This window comes from Balaenoptera acutorostrata, chromosome 8, assembly GCF_949987535.1.
Source record: "Balaenoptera acutorostrata chromosome 8, mBalAcu1.1, whole genome shotgun sequence".
Lineage (NCBI taxonomy): Eukaryota > Metazoa > Chordata > Mammalia > Artiodactyla > Balaenopteridae > Balaenoptera > Balaenoptera acutorostrata.
In genome coordinates, this window is record NC_080071.1 from 98,941,965 (window position 1) to 98,962,840 (window position 20,876).

The 20,876-nt window shown below is 38.0% G+C and overlaps 1 protein-coding gene across 1 annotated transcript in view; it reads left to right on the plus strand.

Annotated features, from left to right (window-relative positions):
• HERC2 (HECT and RLD domain containing E3 ubiquitin protein ligase 2) overlaps positions 1-20,876 on the plus strand; it is a 214,767-nt gene that overhangs the window by 61,061 nt on the left and 132,830 nt on the right. Inside the window, exons 17-20 of the mRNA XM_057551376.1 lie at positions 3,570-3,770; positions 7,745-7,973; positions 8,080-8,204; positions 18,241-18,419. Of these exons, the coding sequence (XP_057407359.1) occupies positions 3,570-3,770; positions 7,745-7,973; positions 8,080-8,204; positions 18,241-18,419 (734 nt within the window). The remainder of the gene's footprint in view (positions 1-3,569; positions 3,771-7,744; positions 7,974-8,079; positions 8,205-18,240; positions 18,420-20,876) is intronic.

Sequence of the window (20,876 nt, forward strand, 5' to 3'; positions counted from 1 at the left end):
ATCCTTGATGATTTTCTGTCTGTTTGTTCTGTCTTCTTTTGGGGAGGGTGGTGTTGGTATCTCCAAGAATAATTGTGGATTTGTCCATTTCTCTTTTTGGTTCTGTCAGTTTTGTATTTTTTTTTTTAATGCTTTTGATCATTAAAAAAATTATGGTAAAACATACAGTGACGTTAAGTATATTCACAGTGTTGTGTTACCATCACTACTATCCATCTCCAGAACCTTTTCATCATCTGAAACAGAAACTCTGTACCCATTAAACAGTAACTCTCCATTTCTCCTCCCCTAGCCCCTGGTGACCTGAAATTTACTTTCTGTCTGTATGAATTTGCCTATTCAAGGTATCTCATATAAGTGGAATCACATAATATTTGACCATTTGTGTCTGGCTTATTTCACTTAGCATAATATTTTCAACATTGATTCATGTTGTAGCATGTATCAGAATTTTTTTTTTAAGGCTTAATAATAAAAATACGTAACTCCCACATTTTGTTCATCCGTTCCTCCTTCAGTGGACAGACACATGGGTTGTTTATCTCTTGGCTATTATGAATAATGCAGCTATGAGTATTAGTGTAGAAATATCTGTTTGAGTCCCTGCTTTTGGTTTTTTTCAGTAAATATCAAGGAGTGGAATTGCTGGATCATTATGGTAACTCTGTTTAAATCTTTGTGTAACTGCCTTACTGTTTTTCCACAACAGCTGCATGATTTTTACATTCCCACCAGATACACACAAGGGTTTCAATTTTTCCACATCCTTGTCAACACTGGTTATTTTCCTTTTTCTTGTTTTTTTTAAGGCCATCCCAGTGGGTATGAAGTGGTATCACATTGTGGTTTGATTTGCACTTCCCAAATGGGAAAGATGTTGAGTATCTTTTCATGTGCTTCTTGACCATTCATATATCTTTTCTGGAGAAATGTATTCAAGTTCTTTGCCCATTTTTGAATTAGATTTTTTTTTGAGTTGTAACAGTTCTTGTTATATTGTGGATATTAATCCCTTATCAGGTATATGATTTACAACTGTTTTTTCCCCATTCTGTGGTTTTCTTTTTATTCTGTTGATAGTGTTCTTTTATGCACAAAAGTTTTAGTTTTTCTTCTGTTGTCTGTGCTTTGGTGTCATATATATCTGAGAAATCCATGGTCATGTAGATTTTCCAGTCTTTTTTTCTAATAGCTTCATAGTTTTAGGTCTAATATTTAGGTCTCTGATCCATTTTGACTTTATTGTCATATATGGTGTAAGATAAGGATCAAATAGATTCTTTTGCAGTTTTTCCAGCACCATTTAAAGAAAACATTGTTCTTTCCCCATTGAATGGTCTTGGCACTTGTCGAAATCATTTGACCATATAGGCAAGGGTTTATTTATGGGCTCTATTCTATTTCATTGGTCTGTAAGTGTGTCTTTATGCCAGACCCACACCGTTTTGATTACTGTAGATTTGTAGTGAGTTTTGAATTAGGAATTGAGTCTTTTTCTAACTTCGTTATTCCTTTTCAGTATTCCTTTGGTTATTTGGGGTACCTTGAGATTCCACATGAATTTTAGGATGGGTTTATCAATTCTTGTCTTACGTATTTTGAAACTCTTTTGTTTGATGCATACGCATTTTGGGTTGTTCGGTTGTCTTGGTGAATTGACCCTTTAATTGTTGTTCAGTGTGTCCCCACTTTATCCCTGTTTTTCCTTGCTCTGAAGTCTCTTTTGTCTGATTTTAATGTAGGTACTCCAGTTTTATTTTCATTTAATTAGTGTTTGAGTACTATAACTTTTCCATCCTTGTATTTGAAAAAAATTTAAGAAGTTTATATTTTAGTCCCTTTGCCTTTCCATTAAAATTGAGAATAATCTAAAGCTACCTTACATTTGCAAAAATATCTTGCTTAGATTTTCGTAGGGTTTGTGTTCAACCTGTTATCAGTTTGTGGAGAATTGACATTTTTGCTACATTGAGTCTTCTAATCTATTAAAATGTTATGTCTAAACGTTTATTTGTATCTTCTTGATTTCATTTATCAGTGTTTTCAGCATACAAGTCCTGTCCATGTTTTGTTAAATTTTTATCTTTAACTTTTAACCCACTTGTCTCATTATCTGTATAGTGAACTTCTTGGATGCTGTGTATAGTTGCATTTTTTTTATCCTTGTCAATCTGTCTTTTAATTGGTGTATTTAGATCATTTACATTTACTGTAATTGACATGTATAGATAAAGGTCTTCCATTTTATTGTTTGGCTTTTGTCTGTTTTCAATTATTTGTTCCTCTATTTTGCTTCTTTTGTTTTTTGGGGGGATAAATGAACATTTATATTAGTATTTCATTTACCTTGATTTATTTTGAATTTGACTATTTCTTTTTATAGGTTTTTTTTTTTGTGGTTGCTCTAGGAATTACTGTATACTACATAACTCTTTGCAGGCTACTTAAAATCAGTATTTTACTACTTTAATTGGAATGTAGAAACCTGTTGTTTAATTTCTAAGTGCTTGGAGATTTTTCCAGTTATTTACATCTAGTTTATTCTTATTGATTTCTAGTTTCTGTTCTTGGTTGTCAGCTTAATTTTATTATGTTATGAGATCATACGCTATATGATTTCAGTTCTTTTAAATAGTTAAAATTATTTTATATCTTAAATATGGTTTATCATGGTGAATGTCCCTTGCATCCTTGAAAATTATGTGTATTTTGCTCTTTGGGTGAAGTGTTTTTATAAGCGTCATTTTTATCTCGTTCATTGATGGTTTTGTTCATTTCTTTTAAATCCTTACTAATTTTCTGTCTACTTGTTCTGTCTGTTATTAGGAGGGTAGTTTTGATATCTTCAACTACATGTGTGGATTTATCTGTTACTCTTTCATTTCTCTCAGATTTTACTTTCATGTGTTTTATGGTTCTGTTGTTAGGGGTATATACATTCATTATTGTTCTGTCTTCTTTGTGAATTGAACCTTTTATCATTATATAGTGTCCCTCTTTAGCCCTGATAATGTCCTTCCTCTGAAGTCTACTTTGATATTAATAAGCCACTTTCCATCCCTTTACTAAGCCACTTTTATCTTTAAGGTAGATTTCTTGTAGATAACTGTAGAGTTAGGTTCTGTTTTCCTACATCCTGATGATCTCTGTTTGTTTTTATGTTCAGACTCATTTAAATTTAATGTCTACTATTGTTTATTTGTTTTTTGTTTCCTCTCATCTTTTTGTTTCTTTATTGTTTCCTGACTTTTTTGGGGTTAGTTGAATAGCTTTTAGTGTTTAATTTTAGCTTATTGAGTTGCTTAATTTTGATAGTGAAAAGATTTTTGAAAAACTTTTTACCTGTTTATTTGTGGCAAATGAGATGGGGTAGTGAAATGAGAGGAAATTGGAAACTGTTAGCATGTGAGTTAGATAACTGAAGGTGCTTGTGCATTTGGGACAATCAGAGGGATGAATGAGAAGTAACTTAGGGCATCTTCGTCATTCATAACGGTGAATCTCTCGTGTGGAACAGGCTTATCGCTGAATGTGTAGATTCATTTTAGGTTCTTGTGTTTCTTCCATAGAGTTTTGCTTGGTCATCTTGTTCTGAGTGGTCCATTGGCCTCCGTGTCCCTTTTGTGGTGGACATCTGCTCAATGACTTTTGAGCAGTTAGACCTCCTACTACGGCAAGTGAGTGAAGGGATGGATGGCACTGCTGACTGGCCCCCACCCCAAGAGAAAGAGTGTATGGCTGTGGCAACACTGAATCTTCTACGACTTCAGGTATTAATGATTTTCTTTCCTTTCCCTCATTTTATAAGTGTCTTATGCGTTTGTAATGATGTTTATGCATATTAAAGGGTATGGGGTTTAGCCTGTTAAATGAACTTGCTAATGAAAATTTTAAAGTGTTTTAAAGTCAGATTATGATGGAGTGTAATGTGTATGAGGCTTAAAAAAATTCAGTCTAGTTATTTTGCGCTTACCCTGGAAGTCAGTCTCTGCATGCAGGTAAGAGCGCATCTGGACTGCGTTATTACTGCTAAATTCAGCTTGTTGGCATTCATCAGGGAGTCGGTCTTGGATTTCCTGTTGCTGTGTGTGGAGAGGTGACTGGGTGAGACGGTAGGTGACTGGGAGATCAGCTGGAGGTGGTCGCCAGCCTCTGCTCTGGAGTGAGAGGGGAGTCCCATCCAGGAAGCTCTGCGTCCTCCACGAGTACCTCCGATTCCTCAGGGGGAAGGTTAAGTTTAAATGTCAGAAGAAGAAAAGCTACAAAATTTTTTTTTCCTTTTTTTTTTTTTTTTTTTTTTAAGTAGAACTGTAGCTAAAATCTTTGATCATCGTGTTTTTCTTTGTAATAAAACCCTGTGACTTAATGTTAAGAGAACAGTTTTTCTCACCAAAGTAATTTTCCCCCTTTATAATGTGACGGTTTCTCTGTGACCCATCATGTACCCCTTCTGTTCCCTCCCCTTTTTTGTCTTGGCTTTCAGAAAGCACAGAACTGAATGTAATGTTTAGTTGCAAAATGGAATTAGCAGAAGTTTGGAGAGTACCTCCCTTCCCCAGAAGTCTTCTGTAGGAGCTCATTTAGCAGGACATCTGTGGTGTAGTATCCTAGTCATGGATCTGCCCAGTTTTTTGTTGCTTCCCATGGTCTTGTAGTGACATTGCTGCTCTGGTCAGTGCTGTGGAGAAAGACCTTGTACATGTCCTAGGCTCTATTTCATTTGGTCCATATTTGCCTCATGCCATCTGTTTTTCCACTGCTTTGTTCTGTCTGTCGAGGTCTTTGTTTTAGTTGTTTCTTTTTAAAAAATTGACTCATAAAGCTCAGTTCTTAAAAAGAATACAATTTGAGAGTCTTTATTCACTATGTGGATTTAATCTTTTACAATTATTGTGATTACTAATGTATTTGAATTCAGTCTTGTGTAAGTTTGTTCATCATTTTGTTATCTTTTGAACAGATTTCTAAAAATTTTTTTTCCTTTCAAATCCGTTTAATTGTTCCTAAGTTTTGAAATTTTGATTTCTGGACATTAATCATGTTACAAAAAAATTTAAATATTTGTTAATTCCACAGTGTTAAGTTAATCAGTACTTCTCTTCCTGAAAAATATAGGGCTTATAGGATGCATTCAACCTAAACTCCCCTTTCCATCTTCAGTATTTGAATTGTTCCATAGTCTGTTGTTACATTGACTCCAAGGCACAGTTTTCTCGTGTGTGCTGCTAAAAGAAAAACGCTCCAAATTGCAATGTGTAAGATACATTCTGATTTTAGAGTTGTTAAGACGTGAAAGAAAATACCTCTTAGGATTGGTGAAATATAGTAATTATTTTTAAACTTTCCCTCAATTATTATGATAATCATTTTTTAAGAGGACATACTCAGATATATAGTCCTGTTTTTTTTTTTTAAACCAATTTGTTTTGTCATTGTTACTTACATCACCTCCCTCCTGGGTACCTCCTTCAGTAAATTTCTTCCTTAAGGTCTGTGGGTTACAACCTCTGAAAACTTTGTTCCCATTAACACCTCTTAAGATAATTTAGGGCTTCCCTGGTGGCGCAGTGGTTGAGAATCTGCCTGCCAATGCAGGGGACATGGGTTCGAGCCCTGGTCTGGGAAGATCCCACATACCACGGAGCAACTGGGCCCGTGAGCCACAATTACTGAGCCTGCGCGTCTGGAGCCTGTGCTGCGCAACAAGAGAGGCCGTGATAGTGAGAAGCCCGCGCACCGCGATGAAGAGATGGCCCCCACTTGCCACAACTAGAGAAAGCCCTCACACAGAAACGAAGACCCAACACAGCCATAAATAAATAAATAAATAAATAAATAAATAAATAAATAAATAAATACTTTCTATAAAAAAAAAATAACTAAATTCAGTTGCTTTGAAAAAAAAAAAAGATAATTTAATGGGGCTTAGCTTTTTAGGTTATATGTAATTTTATAAGCACTTTGAAGATGTTCTGCCATCTTTTGACCTTTATTTTTGCCAATGAGAAATCTTGTGTTAGTGCAATTGTTGTTTCTTTGTAGCTAATTTGTCTTTCTCTTTGGTAGCCTTTTAGATTTTTGTCTTTGTTTTATAATTTTAATACATTATGTCTAGGTCAGGATTTATTCTTGTATATATAATTTGAGATTATGATTCTGAATCAATCTGAGATTACTTATCTTTGTTAAGTTTTGAAAAATCTTCACTATTTACCATTGAAATTGCTCTCTCCTTTTTTGCTACCTTTCCCCTTGGAAATGTCCTACTAAATGCATGTTGAACTTTCTCATTTTATTTTCCCAAGTATCACAACTTCTTTGATATTTTAAAATCTGTTTATCCTTTTTAATGCTCACTTTTTAATCTTTCTGTTCTGCTTTCTGGGTGGTTTACTCAGCGCACTCTTTCAGTTCACGAGTCATTTAGCTGAATGTTCCATATTGTTGAATTGTCTGTTTATTTAAAAAATTTATGTGATCACTGCTTTATGCATATTGATGGAATCATCAGATCCCTGTGCCAGCCCTCTGGGAGGTGGGACCCTCCATCTGTATTGAACAGCTGGGGAGGCACGAAGTTCAGGAATGTTGCCCAGGTTGGGTACCCAGTGCACAAAGGTTTAGGGCTGGAACCTGGGGCCCAGGCTCTTCACTCCTCTGCCTTGAGGTGTTTATTCCTGTAGCTGTTTTTTTCATTTTCAGAATTTATATTTTTGGTGTTTTCCAAGGCTTTCATTTGCTCATTATATTCTCGTCTTCTGGCTTCTGTTCCTTCCTTGATCTCTAAGAACATTTACTTATTTTATGGATTCATTCCAATTTTTTAAATTGCTAAAATCTGTTGGGACGTGCGTTTTGCCTCTTACACCTGTCTGTGACACTTCTTTGTGGTGACCTAGTATGGTTTGTCCTTTTTGACTACGAGGCCACTCTTAGGGGAGGGTTTGTGGAGTGTCCCTTTGCCCTTGGCTGTGGAGATGTCCTCAGAGGGCAGTTTTGTACTTGTGTCTGTGAGGTTCCATTGAGTTCCTCGGGCTCTTGATGAGTTTTGGTGTTAAGTTCTTGACGTGTGATATCCATACCTATATGGTTGGTATAAATTTGATTTCACATCTGCTCACAGGGCAGGCCGGGTCTCTGATTCACTGTGGGGGTCTCTTTGTGCCCAAAGCCTTGTGTGGGTAGTATGTTGCCCTCAGGCCCTGGCTGGCTGACAGGAAGCTCAGGTTCAGTGGGCTGTCTTGAGCATTTTGTGTCTCAGAAGGCTTTGATCTGCTCTCTGAGCCCAGAACCCCTTGGCTCCTGCTGTGTGTGTCTGTGTGTCTCAAGAGCCAAACCAGAACTTTCCCTTGTATACTTTTCCTTGTATACCCTCAGCTTGGCTGTCTACTCTTTTAATAGTTTTTTGGTTATATTATATTCACTATTTCTGTGTTTGGTGCGGGTGCTTGGGGGTGGGGTAGAGGTTGCTGTTTCCACAGGGTTCAACCTCTTTGTTGATCTTGAGCTTTTCCACATACATAGAGTTGGGTTTAAAAAATTCCTTTTATAGAATACCTTACCATGGATTCTCAACTACTATAGGTGAAAAATTTTTAGTATGGTTAAAAAAAATACCTGTACTGGAAGTTTTACCTTTATTATTTGAGTAAAACTCAATTTGAGGTATTATTTCATCTTTAATAAGATTTGGAAAGCATTTGTTTTTAGGGCTTCTAAGTGAAAATTGTTTTTCTCCTTTCAGTTGCATGCTGCCATCAGTCACCAGGTTGACCCAGAATTCCTTGGTTTAGGTCTGGGCAGCGTCCTCCTCAACAGCCTGAAGCAGACGGTGGTGGCCCTGGCCAGTAGCGCGGGCGTGTTGAGTACTGTGCAGGTGGCCGCCCAGGCTGTGTTGCAGAGCGGGTGGTCGGTGCTGCTGCCCACTGCTGAGGAGCGGGCCCGGGCACTCTCTGCTCTCCTGCCCTGTGCAGGTGGGCTGGGGCTAGGAGCAGGGGTCGGGTGGGGTTGGCCCAGGAGGGGGTGCCGGGGGGGGATGGTGCTTGCCTCACATTGGGAAAAACACTTTACCTTCTCTAGTTTCAGGCAATGAAGTTAACATAAGTCCAGGTCGTCGATTCATGATTGATCTTCTTGTGGGCAGCTTGATGGCTGACGGAGGCTTAGAATCAGCCTTAAATGCAGCCATTACTGCAGAAATCCAGGTATGGTCCTAGGAGTGTGTGTGTGTGTGTGTGTGTGTGTGTGTGTGTGTGTGCGTGCATGCGCACGCGCTGATGGAGGTGATTTTACTCCCCAGTGAGCTGAGACTGACACTTTGCCAGAATTATTAAAGAAAAACTTTGAAACATAAAACTTTTAGTAACATCCAAATATTTCTGTAATTAAAATTCTTTTACTAGTTTAATAAAATACTGAGTTATTATTAAGTATGATAAAATGTACCCACTTTAAATGTCTATTTAAATGAATTTGACAGGTACCCCAATCATAATATAAATCACTTCCATCACCCCAGAAAGTGCCTTTGTGCCCCTTTGCATTTGAAGTTAGGACACTTTCTTGCCTCCCCCAGATGATGTTAATTTTGCCAGTTTTGATTGTCACATAAATGGAATCATACAGTATGTACTCATTTGTGTCACCTTTATGTTGCCTTGATAATGATTTTCAGATTCACCTGTGTTGGATGTAGTGTTACGTTTGTCTTTTTTTTTTTTTTTTTTTTTTTTACTAAGGAACTATTTATTTCTTTTCATATTAGATTTTTTTTTTAATTGGGGTATAGTTGTTTTACAATGTTGTGTTAGTTTCTGCTGTACAGCAAAGTGGAGTTCCCTGTGATATACAGCAGGTTCTCATTAGTTATCTATTTTATACATATTAGTGTATATATGTCAACCCCAATCTCCCAATTCATCCCACCACCACCACCACCCACCCCCCCCCCCCTCCCCGCCTTCCCTCCTTGGTGTCCATACGTTTGTTCTCTACATCTGTGTCTCTATTTCTGCCTTGCAAACCAGTTCGTCTGTACTATTTTTCTAGATTCCACATATGTGTTAATATACGATATTTGTTTTTTTCTTTCTGACTTACTTCACTCTGTATGACAGTCTCTAGGTCCATCCACGTCTCTACAAATGACCCAATTTCGTTCCTTTTTATGGCTGAGTAACATTCCGTTGTGTATATGTACCACATCTTCTTTATCCATTCGTCTGTCAATGGACATTTAGGTTGCTTCCCTGACCTGGCTATTGTAAATAGTGCTGCAATGAACATTGGGGTACATGTGTCTTTCTGAATTATGGCTTTCTCAGGGTATATGCCCAGTAGTGGGATTGCTGGGTCATATGGTAATTCTATTTTTAGTTTTTTAAGGAACCTCCATACTGTTCTCCGTAGTGGCTGTATCAATTTACATTCCCACCAACAGTGCAAGAGGGTTCCCTTTTCTCCACACCCTCTCCAGCATTTATTGTTTGTGGATTTTCTGATTAGGCCCATTTTAACTGGTGTGAGGTGATACCTCACTGTAGTTTTGATTTGCATTTCTCTAATAATTAGTGATGTTGAGCAGCTTTTCATGTGCTTCTTGGCCATCTGTATGTCTTCTTTGGAGAAATGTCTAGGTTTTCTGCCCATTTTTGGATTGGGTTGTTTGTTTTTTTGATATTGAGCTACATGAGCTGTTTATATATTTTGGAGATTAAGCCTTTGTCAGTTGATTCGTTTGCAATATTTTCTCCCATTCCGAGGGTGGTCTTTCATCTCGTTTATACTTTACTGTGCAAAAGCTGTTAAGTTTCATTAGGTCCCATTTGTTTACTTTTGTTTTAATTGCATTACTCTAGGAGGTGGGTCAAAAATGATCTTGCTGTGTTTATGTCAAAGAGTGTTCTTCCTATGTTTTCCTCTAAGAGTTTTATAGTGTCTGGTCTCACATTTAGGTCTTTAATCCATTTTGAGTTTATTTTTGTGTATTGTGTTAGGGAGTATTCTAATTTCATTCTTTTACATGTAGCTGTCCAGTTTTCCCAGCACCACTTATTGAAGAGACTGTCTTTTCTCCATTGTATATCCTTGCCTCCTTTGTCATAGCTTAGTTGACCATAGGTGCGTGGGTTTATCTCTGGGCTTTCTATCCTGTTCCATTGATGTGTATTTCTGTTTTTGTGCCAGTACCGTATGGTCTTGATTACTGTAGCTTTGTAGTATAGTCTTAAATTCAGGGAGTCTGATTCCTCCAGCTCCATTTTTTTTTTTCTCAAGATTGCTTTGGCTATTCGGGGTCTTTTGTGTCTCCATACAAATTTTAAGATTTTTTTGTTCTAGTTCTGTAAAAAATGCCACTGGAAATTTGATAGGGATTGCATTGAATCTGTAGATTGCTTTGGGTAGTATAGTCATTTTCATAGTAGATTCTTCCAATCCAAGAACATGGTATATCTCACCATCTGTTTGTGTCATCTTTGATTTCTTTCATCAGTGTCTCACAGTTTTCTGAGTACAGGTCTTTTACCTCCTTAGGTAAGTTTATTCTTAGGTATTTTATTCTTTTTGTTGCTATGATGAATGGGATTGTTTCCTTAATTTGTCTTCCTGATCTTTCGTTGTTAGTGTATAGGAATGCAAGAGATTTCTGTGCGTTAATTTTGTATCCTGCAACTTTACCAAATTCAGTGATTAGCTCTAGTAGTTTTCTGGTGGCATCTTTAGGATTTTCTATGTATAGTGTCATGTCATCTGCAAACAGTGAGAGTTTTACATCTTCTTTTCCAATTTGTATTCCTTCCTTTTATTTCTTTTTCTTCTCTGATTGCCGTGGCTAGGACTTCCAGAACTATGTTGAATAATAATGGTGAGAGTGGACATCCTTGTCTTATTCCTGATCTTAGAGGAAATGCCTTCACTTTTTCACCATTGAGAACGATGTTTGCTGTGGGTTTGTCGTATATGGACTTATACGTATTATGTTGAAGTAGGTTCCCTCTATGCCCACTTTCTGGAGGGTTTTTATCATAAATAGGTGTTGAATTTTGTCAAAAGCTTTTTCTGCATCTATTGAGATGAACGTATGGTTTTTATTCTTCAGTTTGTTAATGTGGTTTATCACATCGATTGATTTGCGTATATTGAAGAATCCATGCATCCCTGGGATAAATCCCACTTGATCATGGTATATGATCCTTTTAATGTGTTGTTGGATTCTGTTTGCTAGTATTTTGTTGTGGATTTTCGCATTTATATTCATCAGTGATATTGGTCTGTAATTTTCTTTTTTTGTCGTATCTTTGTCTGGTTTTGGTATCAGGGTGATGGTGGCCTCGTAGAATGAGTTTGGGAGTGTTCCTTCCTCTGCAATTTTTTGGAAGAGTTTGAGAAGGATGGGTGTTAGCTCTTCTCTAAATGTTTGATAGAATTCACCTGTGAAGCCATCTGGTCCTGGACTTTAGTTTGTTGGAAGATTTTTAATCACAGTTTCAATTTCATTGCTTGTGATTGCTCTGTTCATATTTTCTATTTCTTTCTGGTTCAGTCTTGGAGGGTTATACCTTTCTAAGAATTTGTCCATTTCTTCCAGGTTGTTCATTTTATTGGCATACAGTTGCTTGTAGTAGTCTCTTATGATGCTTTGTATTTCTGTGGTGTCTGTTGTAACTTCTCCTTTTTCATTTCTAATTTTATTGATTTGAGTCCTCTCTTACTTTTTCTTGATGAGTCTGGCTAAATGTTTATCAATTTTTTTTTATCTTCTCAAAGAACCAGCTTTTAGTTTTATTGATCTTTGCTGTTGTTTTCTTTGTTTCTATTTATTTCTGCTCTGATCTTTATGATTTCTTTCCTTCTGCTAACGTTGGGTTTTGTTCTTCTTTTGTAAGGTTAGATTGTTTATTTGAGATTTTTCTTGTTTCTTGAGGTAGGCTTGTATAGCTATAAACTTCCCTCTTAGAAATGCTTTTGCTGCATCCCATAGGTTTTGGACCATCGTTTTTTCATTGTCATTTGTCTCTAGGTATTTTTTGATTTCCTCTTTGATTTCTTCAGTGATCTTTTGGTTATTTAGTAGCATATTGTTTAGCCTCCACGTGTTTGTGTTTTTTACGTTTTTTTCCCTGTAATTTATTTCTAATTTCATAGTGTTGTGGTTGGAAAAGATTCTTAATATGATTTCAGTTTTCTTAAATTTACTTAGGCTTGATTTGTGACCCAAGATGTGATCTATCCTGGAGAATGTTCTGTGTGCACTTGAGAAGAAAGTGTAACCTGCTGTTTTCAGATGGAATGTCCCCCCCCCCCATAAATATCAATTAAATCTGTCTGGTCTATTGTGTCATTTAAAGCTTGTGTTTCCTTATTAATTTTCTGTCTGGATGATCTGTCCATTGGTATAAGCGAGGTGTTAAAGTCCCCCACTATTATTGTGTTACTGTCGATTTCCTCTCTTACAACTGTTAGCATTTGCCTTATGTATTGAGGTGCTCCTATGTCGGGTGCATATATATTTATAATTGTTACATTTTCTTCTTAGATTGATCCCTTGATCATTATGTAGTGTCCTTCCTTGTCTCTTGTAACGTTCTTTATTTTAAAGTCTATTTTATCTGATACGAGTATTGCTACTCCAGCTTTTTTTGATTTCCATTTGCATGGAATATCTTTTTCCATCCCCTCGCTTTCAGTCTGTATGTGTCCCTAGGTCTGAAGTGGGTATCTTATAGACAGCATATATACGGGTCTTGTTTTTGTATCTATTCAGCCGGTCTGTGTCTTTTGGTTGGAGCATTTAATCCATTAACATTTAAGGCAGTTATCGATATGTATGTTCCTATGACCATTTTCTCAATTGTTTTGGGTTTGATTTTGTAGGTCCTTTTCTTCTCTTGTGTTTCCGACTTAGAGAAGTTCCTTTAGAATTTGTTGTAGAGCTGGTTTGGTGGTGCTGAATTCTCTTAGCTTTTGCTTGTCTGTAAAGCTTTTGATTTCTCTGTTGAATCTGAATGAGATCCTTGCCGGGTAGAGTAATCTTGGTTGTAGGTTCTTCCCTTTCATCACTTTAAATATATCGTGCCACTGCCTTCTGGCTTGTAGAGTTTCTGCTTAGAAACCAGCTGTTAACCTTATGGGAGTCCCCTTGTATATTATTTGTCGTTTTTCCGTTGTTGCTTTTAATAATTTTTCTTTGTCTTTTTTTTTTAAAATTAGTTAATTTATTTTTGGCTGCGTTGGGTCTTCGTTGCTGTGTGCGGGCTTTCTCTAGTTGCGGCAAGCGGGGGCTACTCATTATTGCAGTGTGCAGGCTTCTTATTGCGGTGACTTCTCTTGTTGTGGATCACGGGCTCTAGGCGAGCAGGCTTCAGGAGTTGTGGCTCGTGGACTCAGTAGTTGTGGCTTGCGGGCTCCAGAGCACAGGCTCAGTAGTTGTGGCACTCGGGCTCAGTTGCTCCGCGGCATGTGGGATCTTCCCGGCCCAAGGATCAAACCCATGTCCCCTGCATCTGCAGGCGGATTCTTAACCACTGCGCCACCAGGGAAGTCCCCTCTTTGTCTTTAATTTTTGTCAGTTTGAGTCTTATGTGTCATGCCATGTTTCTTCTTGGGTTTCTGCTGCCTGGGACTCTGCACTTCCTGGACTTGGGTGGCTATTTCCTTTCCCATGTTTGGGAAGCTTTCGACTATAATCTCTTCAGATATTTTCTTGGGTCCTTTCTCTCTCTTTTAGCCTTCCGGGGCCCCTGTAATGTGAATGTTGGTGTGTTTAATGTTGTCCCAGAGGTCTCTTAGGTTGTCTTCATTCCTTTTCATTCTTTTTTCTTTATTCTGTTCCACGGCAGTGATTTCCACCATTTTGTCTTCCAGGTCACTTTTCCATTCTTCTCCCTCAGTTATTCTGCTATTGAGTCCTTTTAGTGTATTTTTCATGTCAGTTATTGTTCATCTCTGTTTGTTCTTTAATTCTTCTAGGTCTTTGTTAAACATTTCTTGCATCTTCTCGCTATTTGCCTCCATTCTTTTTCTGAGGTCCAGGATCATCTTCACTATCATTATTCTGAATTCTTTTTCTGGAAGATTGCCTAGCTCCACTTCATTTAGTTGTTTCTCTGGGGATTTTCTTGTTCCTTCATCTGGGACATAGTCCTCTGCCTTTTCATTTCATCTATCTTTCTGTGATTGTGGTTTTTGTTCTGCAGGCTGCAGGATTGTAGTTCTTCTTGCTCCTGCTGTCTGCTGTTTGGTGGATGAGGCTATCTAAGAGGCTTCTGTAGTGTCACTTTGTTTTTGCTGTTGAGGAGTGCCCCATTGTGTGATTATGGCACTGTTGGTGTATCCATTCTCCTGTTGATAGACATTTGATTATTTTTGACTGTCTACAGCTGCTCTGATCATGCTGTGTAAAAGTCCTTCAGTGAACACGTGTTTTTCCTTTTGGGTAAATAGTTTGAATTAGAATTTGCTGGGTTCTAGGGTGGGTGTGTGTTTATAGTTTCCCAAAGTGGTTGTGCCGTTTACATCTGAACCATCCTGTATGAGAGTTCTAGCCGTTTCTTGACCTCATCAACATGAAGCATGTCAATCTTTTTAAAAGCTTTAGCTATTCTAAGGGTAGGGTGGGGTGTTAATTTGTATGTGCTTATTGGCCATTCATAGCTTCTTTTGTTGCTTTCATTGTCATAATAGTTTTCAATGTAAAAACTTACAGTGATAAAATTGGATGAAGTGAGTGTATTAAAAATGTTTTTGAAAATATACCTACTTTGATTAAATTGAAAAAAATTAGAGGAAATCATAAATGTAATGATTTTAGTTGCAAGTATCATTCTTTGTGTACCTTGTTATTTTCCAGATACTATGCTGTGTACTTTACTTTCATTTTTTTTAACCTTGTAAGCCATGTTGATGTTGACAAAAAATCAGTCGATCTAAGAAAGAAATAGAAAATTTTATTCAAGCCAAATTGAGGATTATAACCCAGGAACAGCATCTCAGAAAGCTCTGAGAACTATTGCGTTCGTTACAACTCAAGGCTCAGTTATATAAGTTTTTTGAGACAGAGGGCTGTATGTTAAATTATGTATTATTGACAGTTTACACAATCCATATCTAAGCATCATCATGGCCTCTTACAAGATGAAGAAGGAGGGTTTTCTTTGAAGGTGTTGTCTTGTTGATGCTAGGAGAATGTTGCTCTTTATGGTTGAGCCAGGTATATTTGCTGATAGGGAAGGTTGATCGATGCATAATGCAGATAAGCAATGTACAGTAGGGGGCAGAGAGGAGGCCAAAGGACAGAGAAAAATTTTCTCTGTTTAAATTTTTCTTTTCTTGCCAGGAAATGTGAATTGTTTTTCACATTGAGTGGAAAAAGTTGTCTTAAAATTCCACTTTATAGGCGTGGACATAGGTACCACAGAAGTTTAGTGATTTGCTAAGGTGTCATGACTAGTGAATGACAGGTTTGCTGACCCCAAACCTCTTCCTTTTCTTCCTGCGCTCCGTGTGGCTCAGTGTAATAGTTCACCTGATGGGAGCAATGACAGCGAACAGGCAGAGGCAGTCCACATGTGGGCCAGACCCAAGCAGTATTTTTATTTTTTAAATTTATTTTTATTATTTTATTTTATTTTATTTTATTATTATTTTTTTAAAATTATTTATTTATTTATCTTTGGCTGTGTTGGGTCCTCGTTTCTGTGCGAGGGCTTTCTCTAGTTGCGGCAAGTGGGGGCCACTCTTCATCGCAGTGCGCGGGCCTCTCACTGTCGTGGCCTCTCTTGTTGTGGAGCACAGGCTCCAGACGCGCAGGCTCAGCAGTTGTGGCTCACGGGCCCAGCCGCTCCGCGGCATGCGGGACCCTCCCAGACCAGGGCTCGAACCCGTGTCCCCCGCATTGGCAGGCAGATTCTCAACCACTGCGCCACCAGGGAAGCCCATATTTTTATTATTTTAAAACGTGTTTTGGCCACACCATGTGGCACGCGGGACCTTAGTTCCCCAACCAGGGATCGATCCCGTGCCCCCCTGCAGTGGAAGCACGGAGTGTTAGCCACTGGACTGCCAGGGAAGTCCCCCCAAGCAGTATTTTTAGAACCTATTAATTTAGTTAGCAAATGTTTATTCTTTGCGTCCTGCTGGAGAGCGGTACCTTGAGAGGGGGAGGTGGGCTATAGAGTATGCAGATTGTGATCACTATGACAATAATTAAGATGCCTGAAAAAATAGCCAAAAGGCCATTTTTTTTAAAACAAAAATGTTTGGAAGCTACAGAAAGGCATAAATAGAAAACCCCTCATCATTTAGGAATAACCATTGTTAATGTTTTTTGTGTATCATCTTCCAGGCTTTCAAAAATGCAAATGTTTACTAACAGTACTAATTATGATGCCAGAACTGGTCTCAGTGGTTTGTATCTTTTCCACTCAAAAGGTTGCCATGTCTTCTATGTTGAATATTCTGCGATGTCTATTTGTTCTGTTGCTTTGGGGAAGTCTGTCATATGGAAAGGGAATCACTTTTTTTTTTTAAACAATTCCCTATTGTTGACCATTTAGGTTTTAGATACTTTTACTATTATAAATAATTTTTAATTACATTTTTGAAGATTATAAGTCATTGGGTATAAGAATGATTATTAGGAAGAAGTTCTAGAAATGAAATTGGGTCAGAAGCACACACATTTTCAAGCTGTCTGATCTGTGTCCTTCTTATTCTGAAGAGTAGGTGGCACAGTTCCAATCCAACTCCTTAGACATGGTCTTTGTCCCCACACCCCTCAGAATGGGGAAGACTTTGTGTTTAGACTTGTTCTGGCTTTTGCCATTAGAAAATAAAGCCCAGTAGGAAAGAACTTGTGTGCTTTTTCACAGTAAATTTGATTACTAGAACAATGCTTAGTATATAGTAGGTCCTCAGGAATATTGGTTGCATTTGGCTGGCAAAAGATACCTCCTTTAAAAATTTTTTAAAATAATAACATTATTGATATCTAATTCATCTACTGTAAAATTCAGTCTCTTAAAGTGTATGATTTTTTTTTTTGTGTATATTCACAGAGTTGTGCAACCACCATCACCACTATCTAATTTCAGAACACTTTCACTCCAAAAAGAAACCCTGTGCCCCTTAATAGTCACTCCGCATCCCCCACTCCTCCCAGCTGTTGACAACCGCTAATCTACTTTCTGTCTCTAAAGATGTCCCTGTTCTGGACATTTCATATAAGTGGATTTGTACAGTATGTGGCCTTCTGTGTCTGGCGCTTTCCACTTAAAATAGTGTTTTCAAAGTTCAGCCAGGTTGTATCATTCATGTTGTACTTAATTTTTTAAAATCGCTAAACAATATGCTGTTGTATGGATATAGCACATTTTGTTTATCCATTCATCAACTGATGGACATTTAGGTTGTTCTCTCTTTTAAGTTACTATGAATAATGCTGTTATAAACGTCTGTGCATAGGTTTTTGTGTGGACATATGTTTTTATTTCTTATGGGCGTATGCCCCGGAGCGGAGTTGCTGAGTTTTACGGTAACTCTATGTTTAATGTTTCGAGGTATAGCCAGACTGTTTTCTTAAGTGGCTGTACCGTTTTACATTCCCAGTAGCAATGTATGACAGTTCCAGTTTCTCCGTATCTTTGCAAATGCTTGCTACTGTTCATCTTTTTTATTATACTGTCCTAGGAGATGTGAATTTCCCTGATGACTAATGAAGTTGAGCATCTTTTCATGTGCTCATTAGCCATTTGTATATCTTCTTTGAAGATATGTCTATTCAGTATTTTTGTTTATTTTCAAATTGGGTTATTTATCTTTTAATTGTTGAGTTGTCAGAATTCTTTCTGTATTTGTACGTCTTATATCAGATACAAGAGTTGGGAATGTATCCTCCCATTCTGTGGGTTATTGCTTCATGTTTACAAAGCAGGTAGACTCTGCCTAGGTGATCACATTGGGTGTTGTGAGAGCCAGAAGCAGGGGTAAAGGTTTTAGGAACTTCACAGAAGGACGCTGGAGACCATTAGCACTGGCAGCCTGGACATGGGGTTTGTAGGACAAATCGTCTGTTTAGAAACTGAGCAACTGAGCGGCGTGATTTCCAGTGGGTGGGTGTGGGCCACTGTCACCAGGTGTGTGAGTCAGCACACAGCTAGGCTGTGGGATCAGGGCTCAGCCCATGGTGCCTTCACACCTGCTACTAAGATAACCGGTAACCAGTTTCTGTTTCATGAATTACAGGATATTGAAGCCAAAAAAGAAGCACAGAAGGAAAAAGAAATTGATGAACAGGAAGCGAATGCCTCAACATTTCATAGAAGTAGGACTCCATTGGATAAAGATCTTATTAATACGGGAATCTATGAATCTTCTGGAAAACAGTGCTTGCCTCTGGTTCAGCTCATACAACAGCTTCTTAGGTAAATAGCATTAGACATATTTTAATTAGGAGGATTATTGGTTTTCATATTAAGATAGTGAGATCGAGCACTAGGGTCTCAAAAATGTGTTTAGTTGTTGATGAAGTACTTTGAAAATTACCTAGGATAGACTTTAGAGCAGATTCTTAAATATAGGTGAGAGGAGACGTTAGAATGTATGAAGTAGAACTGGAGATTCTAAAAGTTTTCACACAAGAGAAAATTGGAGTGTGTGATAAACCTAGGATGAGATTCTTAGCCTCATTAGTAAGCAGGTAGATACAAATGAAAATCATCATGGTAAGGTTGTTTTTTTAAACTGGTTGTGTCCTTGCCTCATTCTATATATCATAGATTTATATCTATTAGTTTCTAAGACAGCTTTCAAAAGCTGAAGTAAGTAAAAGAATGGTGAGTGTTATTGTCAAAGGACTGATCGGAAGGAGGTAAGAATCAGAGTCTGAATATACGCAGAGACTAACCTCGATAAGGGCTGAAGTAATCAGTCACTGTTTGCTAAAGAATGTCAGCCTGCGTTGTGGTGACCGTCAAAAAGAGCCAAAAAGCCGGGTGGTTTCTGAAAGGCATTTGTTAGACAAGGAAAAATTATTGCTCCTTTATGTAACACAACTCCGCTCTGTGTAAACCTGGCTCCTGGTTTACTATTTATACAGAGAGGAAAGAGGGCTTGGTGGGTTGGCTCAGGTACCTAAGTCCAGGGCATTGGTGGGCGGTGTACTGGCATGGAGTGGCCTGCCCTTCACACCTGGAAACACCAGAATTTGCTGGGCACACAGTGAGCTTTTAAAAGAGGAAGTTTTAGAGCTAGTTCCTGACATACATTTTAGTAAATGCTAATAAAAAACCCCATTTCCAATTTTTTATAATGTGATGATTTTTAAAATCAATATTCACACATTCTGATCTTCACTATAACAGTCTGAAATAAAGTGAATTAAGTCAGTGCAGCTGTGGCAGTGACAAGAGCTTGGGAATTGTTCCTAGAAAATTGCCTTTGTGCCTGCCTTTGTGCCTGCTTGTCTAAAGCTGGCCACTGAGACCTGCCCAGCATGGTAACTGTGGCAGTAGCAGCAAGAGCAAGTGTTTATGTTGCAGAGTTAATCGAGGGTCAAGTGAGAAAATGCACATTGAGTGCTTTGGAGTGAAAAGGTAAAGGTCTCTGGAGAAGTTTTAAAGCAAAAGCACGTATCTCAAGATGTGATTTTCCGAGTTCTTGACCGCCCCTTCCTTCGCCAAGGAGGCTGTGTCTGGGCCCGCTGGTGTCACTGGCAGAGAGCCAGTGCTGGTTCTCTGACCTCGGTCCTGTCTTAGGTTACTGTTCCCGTGAGGGGCCAGCTCTCCTGCTTGTTCAGACGACTTGTTCCCTTGGTGTGTAGAGACCTGTCCATCCTGGCCTGCCTAGCCCTGTGCTGTTCACTCTGGCAGGCGTTGGCCACGTTTGCCTGTGGGTGTCCAGTGTAGCTGAGACACTGAGTTTTTATTTTTTATTAAAATTCAAATTAAAAATCTTAGACCTGATTCAGCTATTAGAAAACTTGTAATTATGTTTGGAATAACTTGGCCATATGAATTTACCTTTTCAGCTCTGCATTTTTATGAGACCTAAGTGCAGATCAAGTATTCGCAATGAAAATTTAGTTATCTGAATTGAGATGTGCTGTATGTACAAGATACACAGTGGCTTTTGAAGACTTTGTGTCTTCAAAAAACTAATATAAATATCTCAATGCTTTTTCTTATTGGTTTTATGTTGAAATGATAATATTTTAAATATATGGGGATAAATACATTATTAATACTGATTTTACATGTTCTTTTTATCTTTATTTATGTGACTGGTAGACATTTTAAAGTACACACGTGACTCCCCGGCAGTACTTTTCTGTTGGACAGCGCTCTCTAGCCCATCCTCGCGCATTGTCTTCTGAACCTTCCTCTTTACTTTTGGTTCCTTTGGCATACAGGGAGGAGTTGGCTCCACAGCAGATTTATAATGAAAATGTACCTGTTCGGAAAATACAGAACAAAAACTGAAACATGGAGTAAATAGTACCTTAAAAATGTTTGGAAAATGGAAAAAGAAAAATGCATGTACAACCCTCTCACTAACAGAATGCCTGTGATCCAGGGTCCTTTCATAAGCGTAGATAACGTGCCCCTCCCCTTGCAGAGATAGACTTTAACATTTATTTCTTACCGTAAGTGTTTGTGACTAAAGGAGACTCAATGTATTGAGTCTAAACACATCTTCGCTGATGCAGTTGTTGAAAAATAGTCTAAAGATTTACATTTTGGAGATTTTGGAGACATTTCATATATTTTATTCTTTGGAAAACAGGTTGGAGAAACTGCAGCTTGCCAAAAGTAAGCCATGAAACAGATTTCAGAGTAACTCTTATGCTGGCAAAGAACCACGGAAAACCATTTATATTTGGC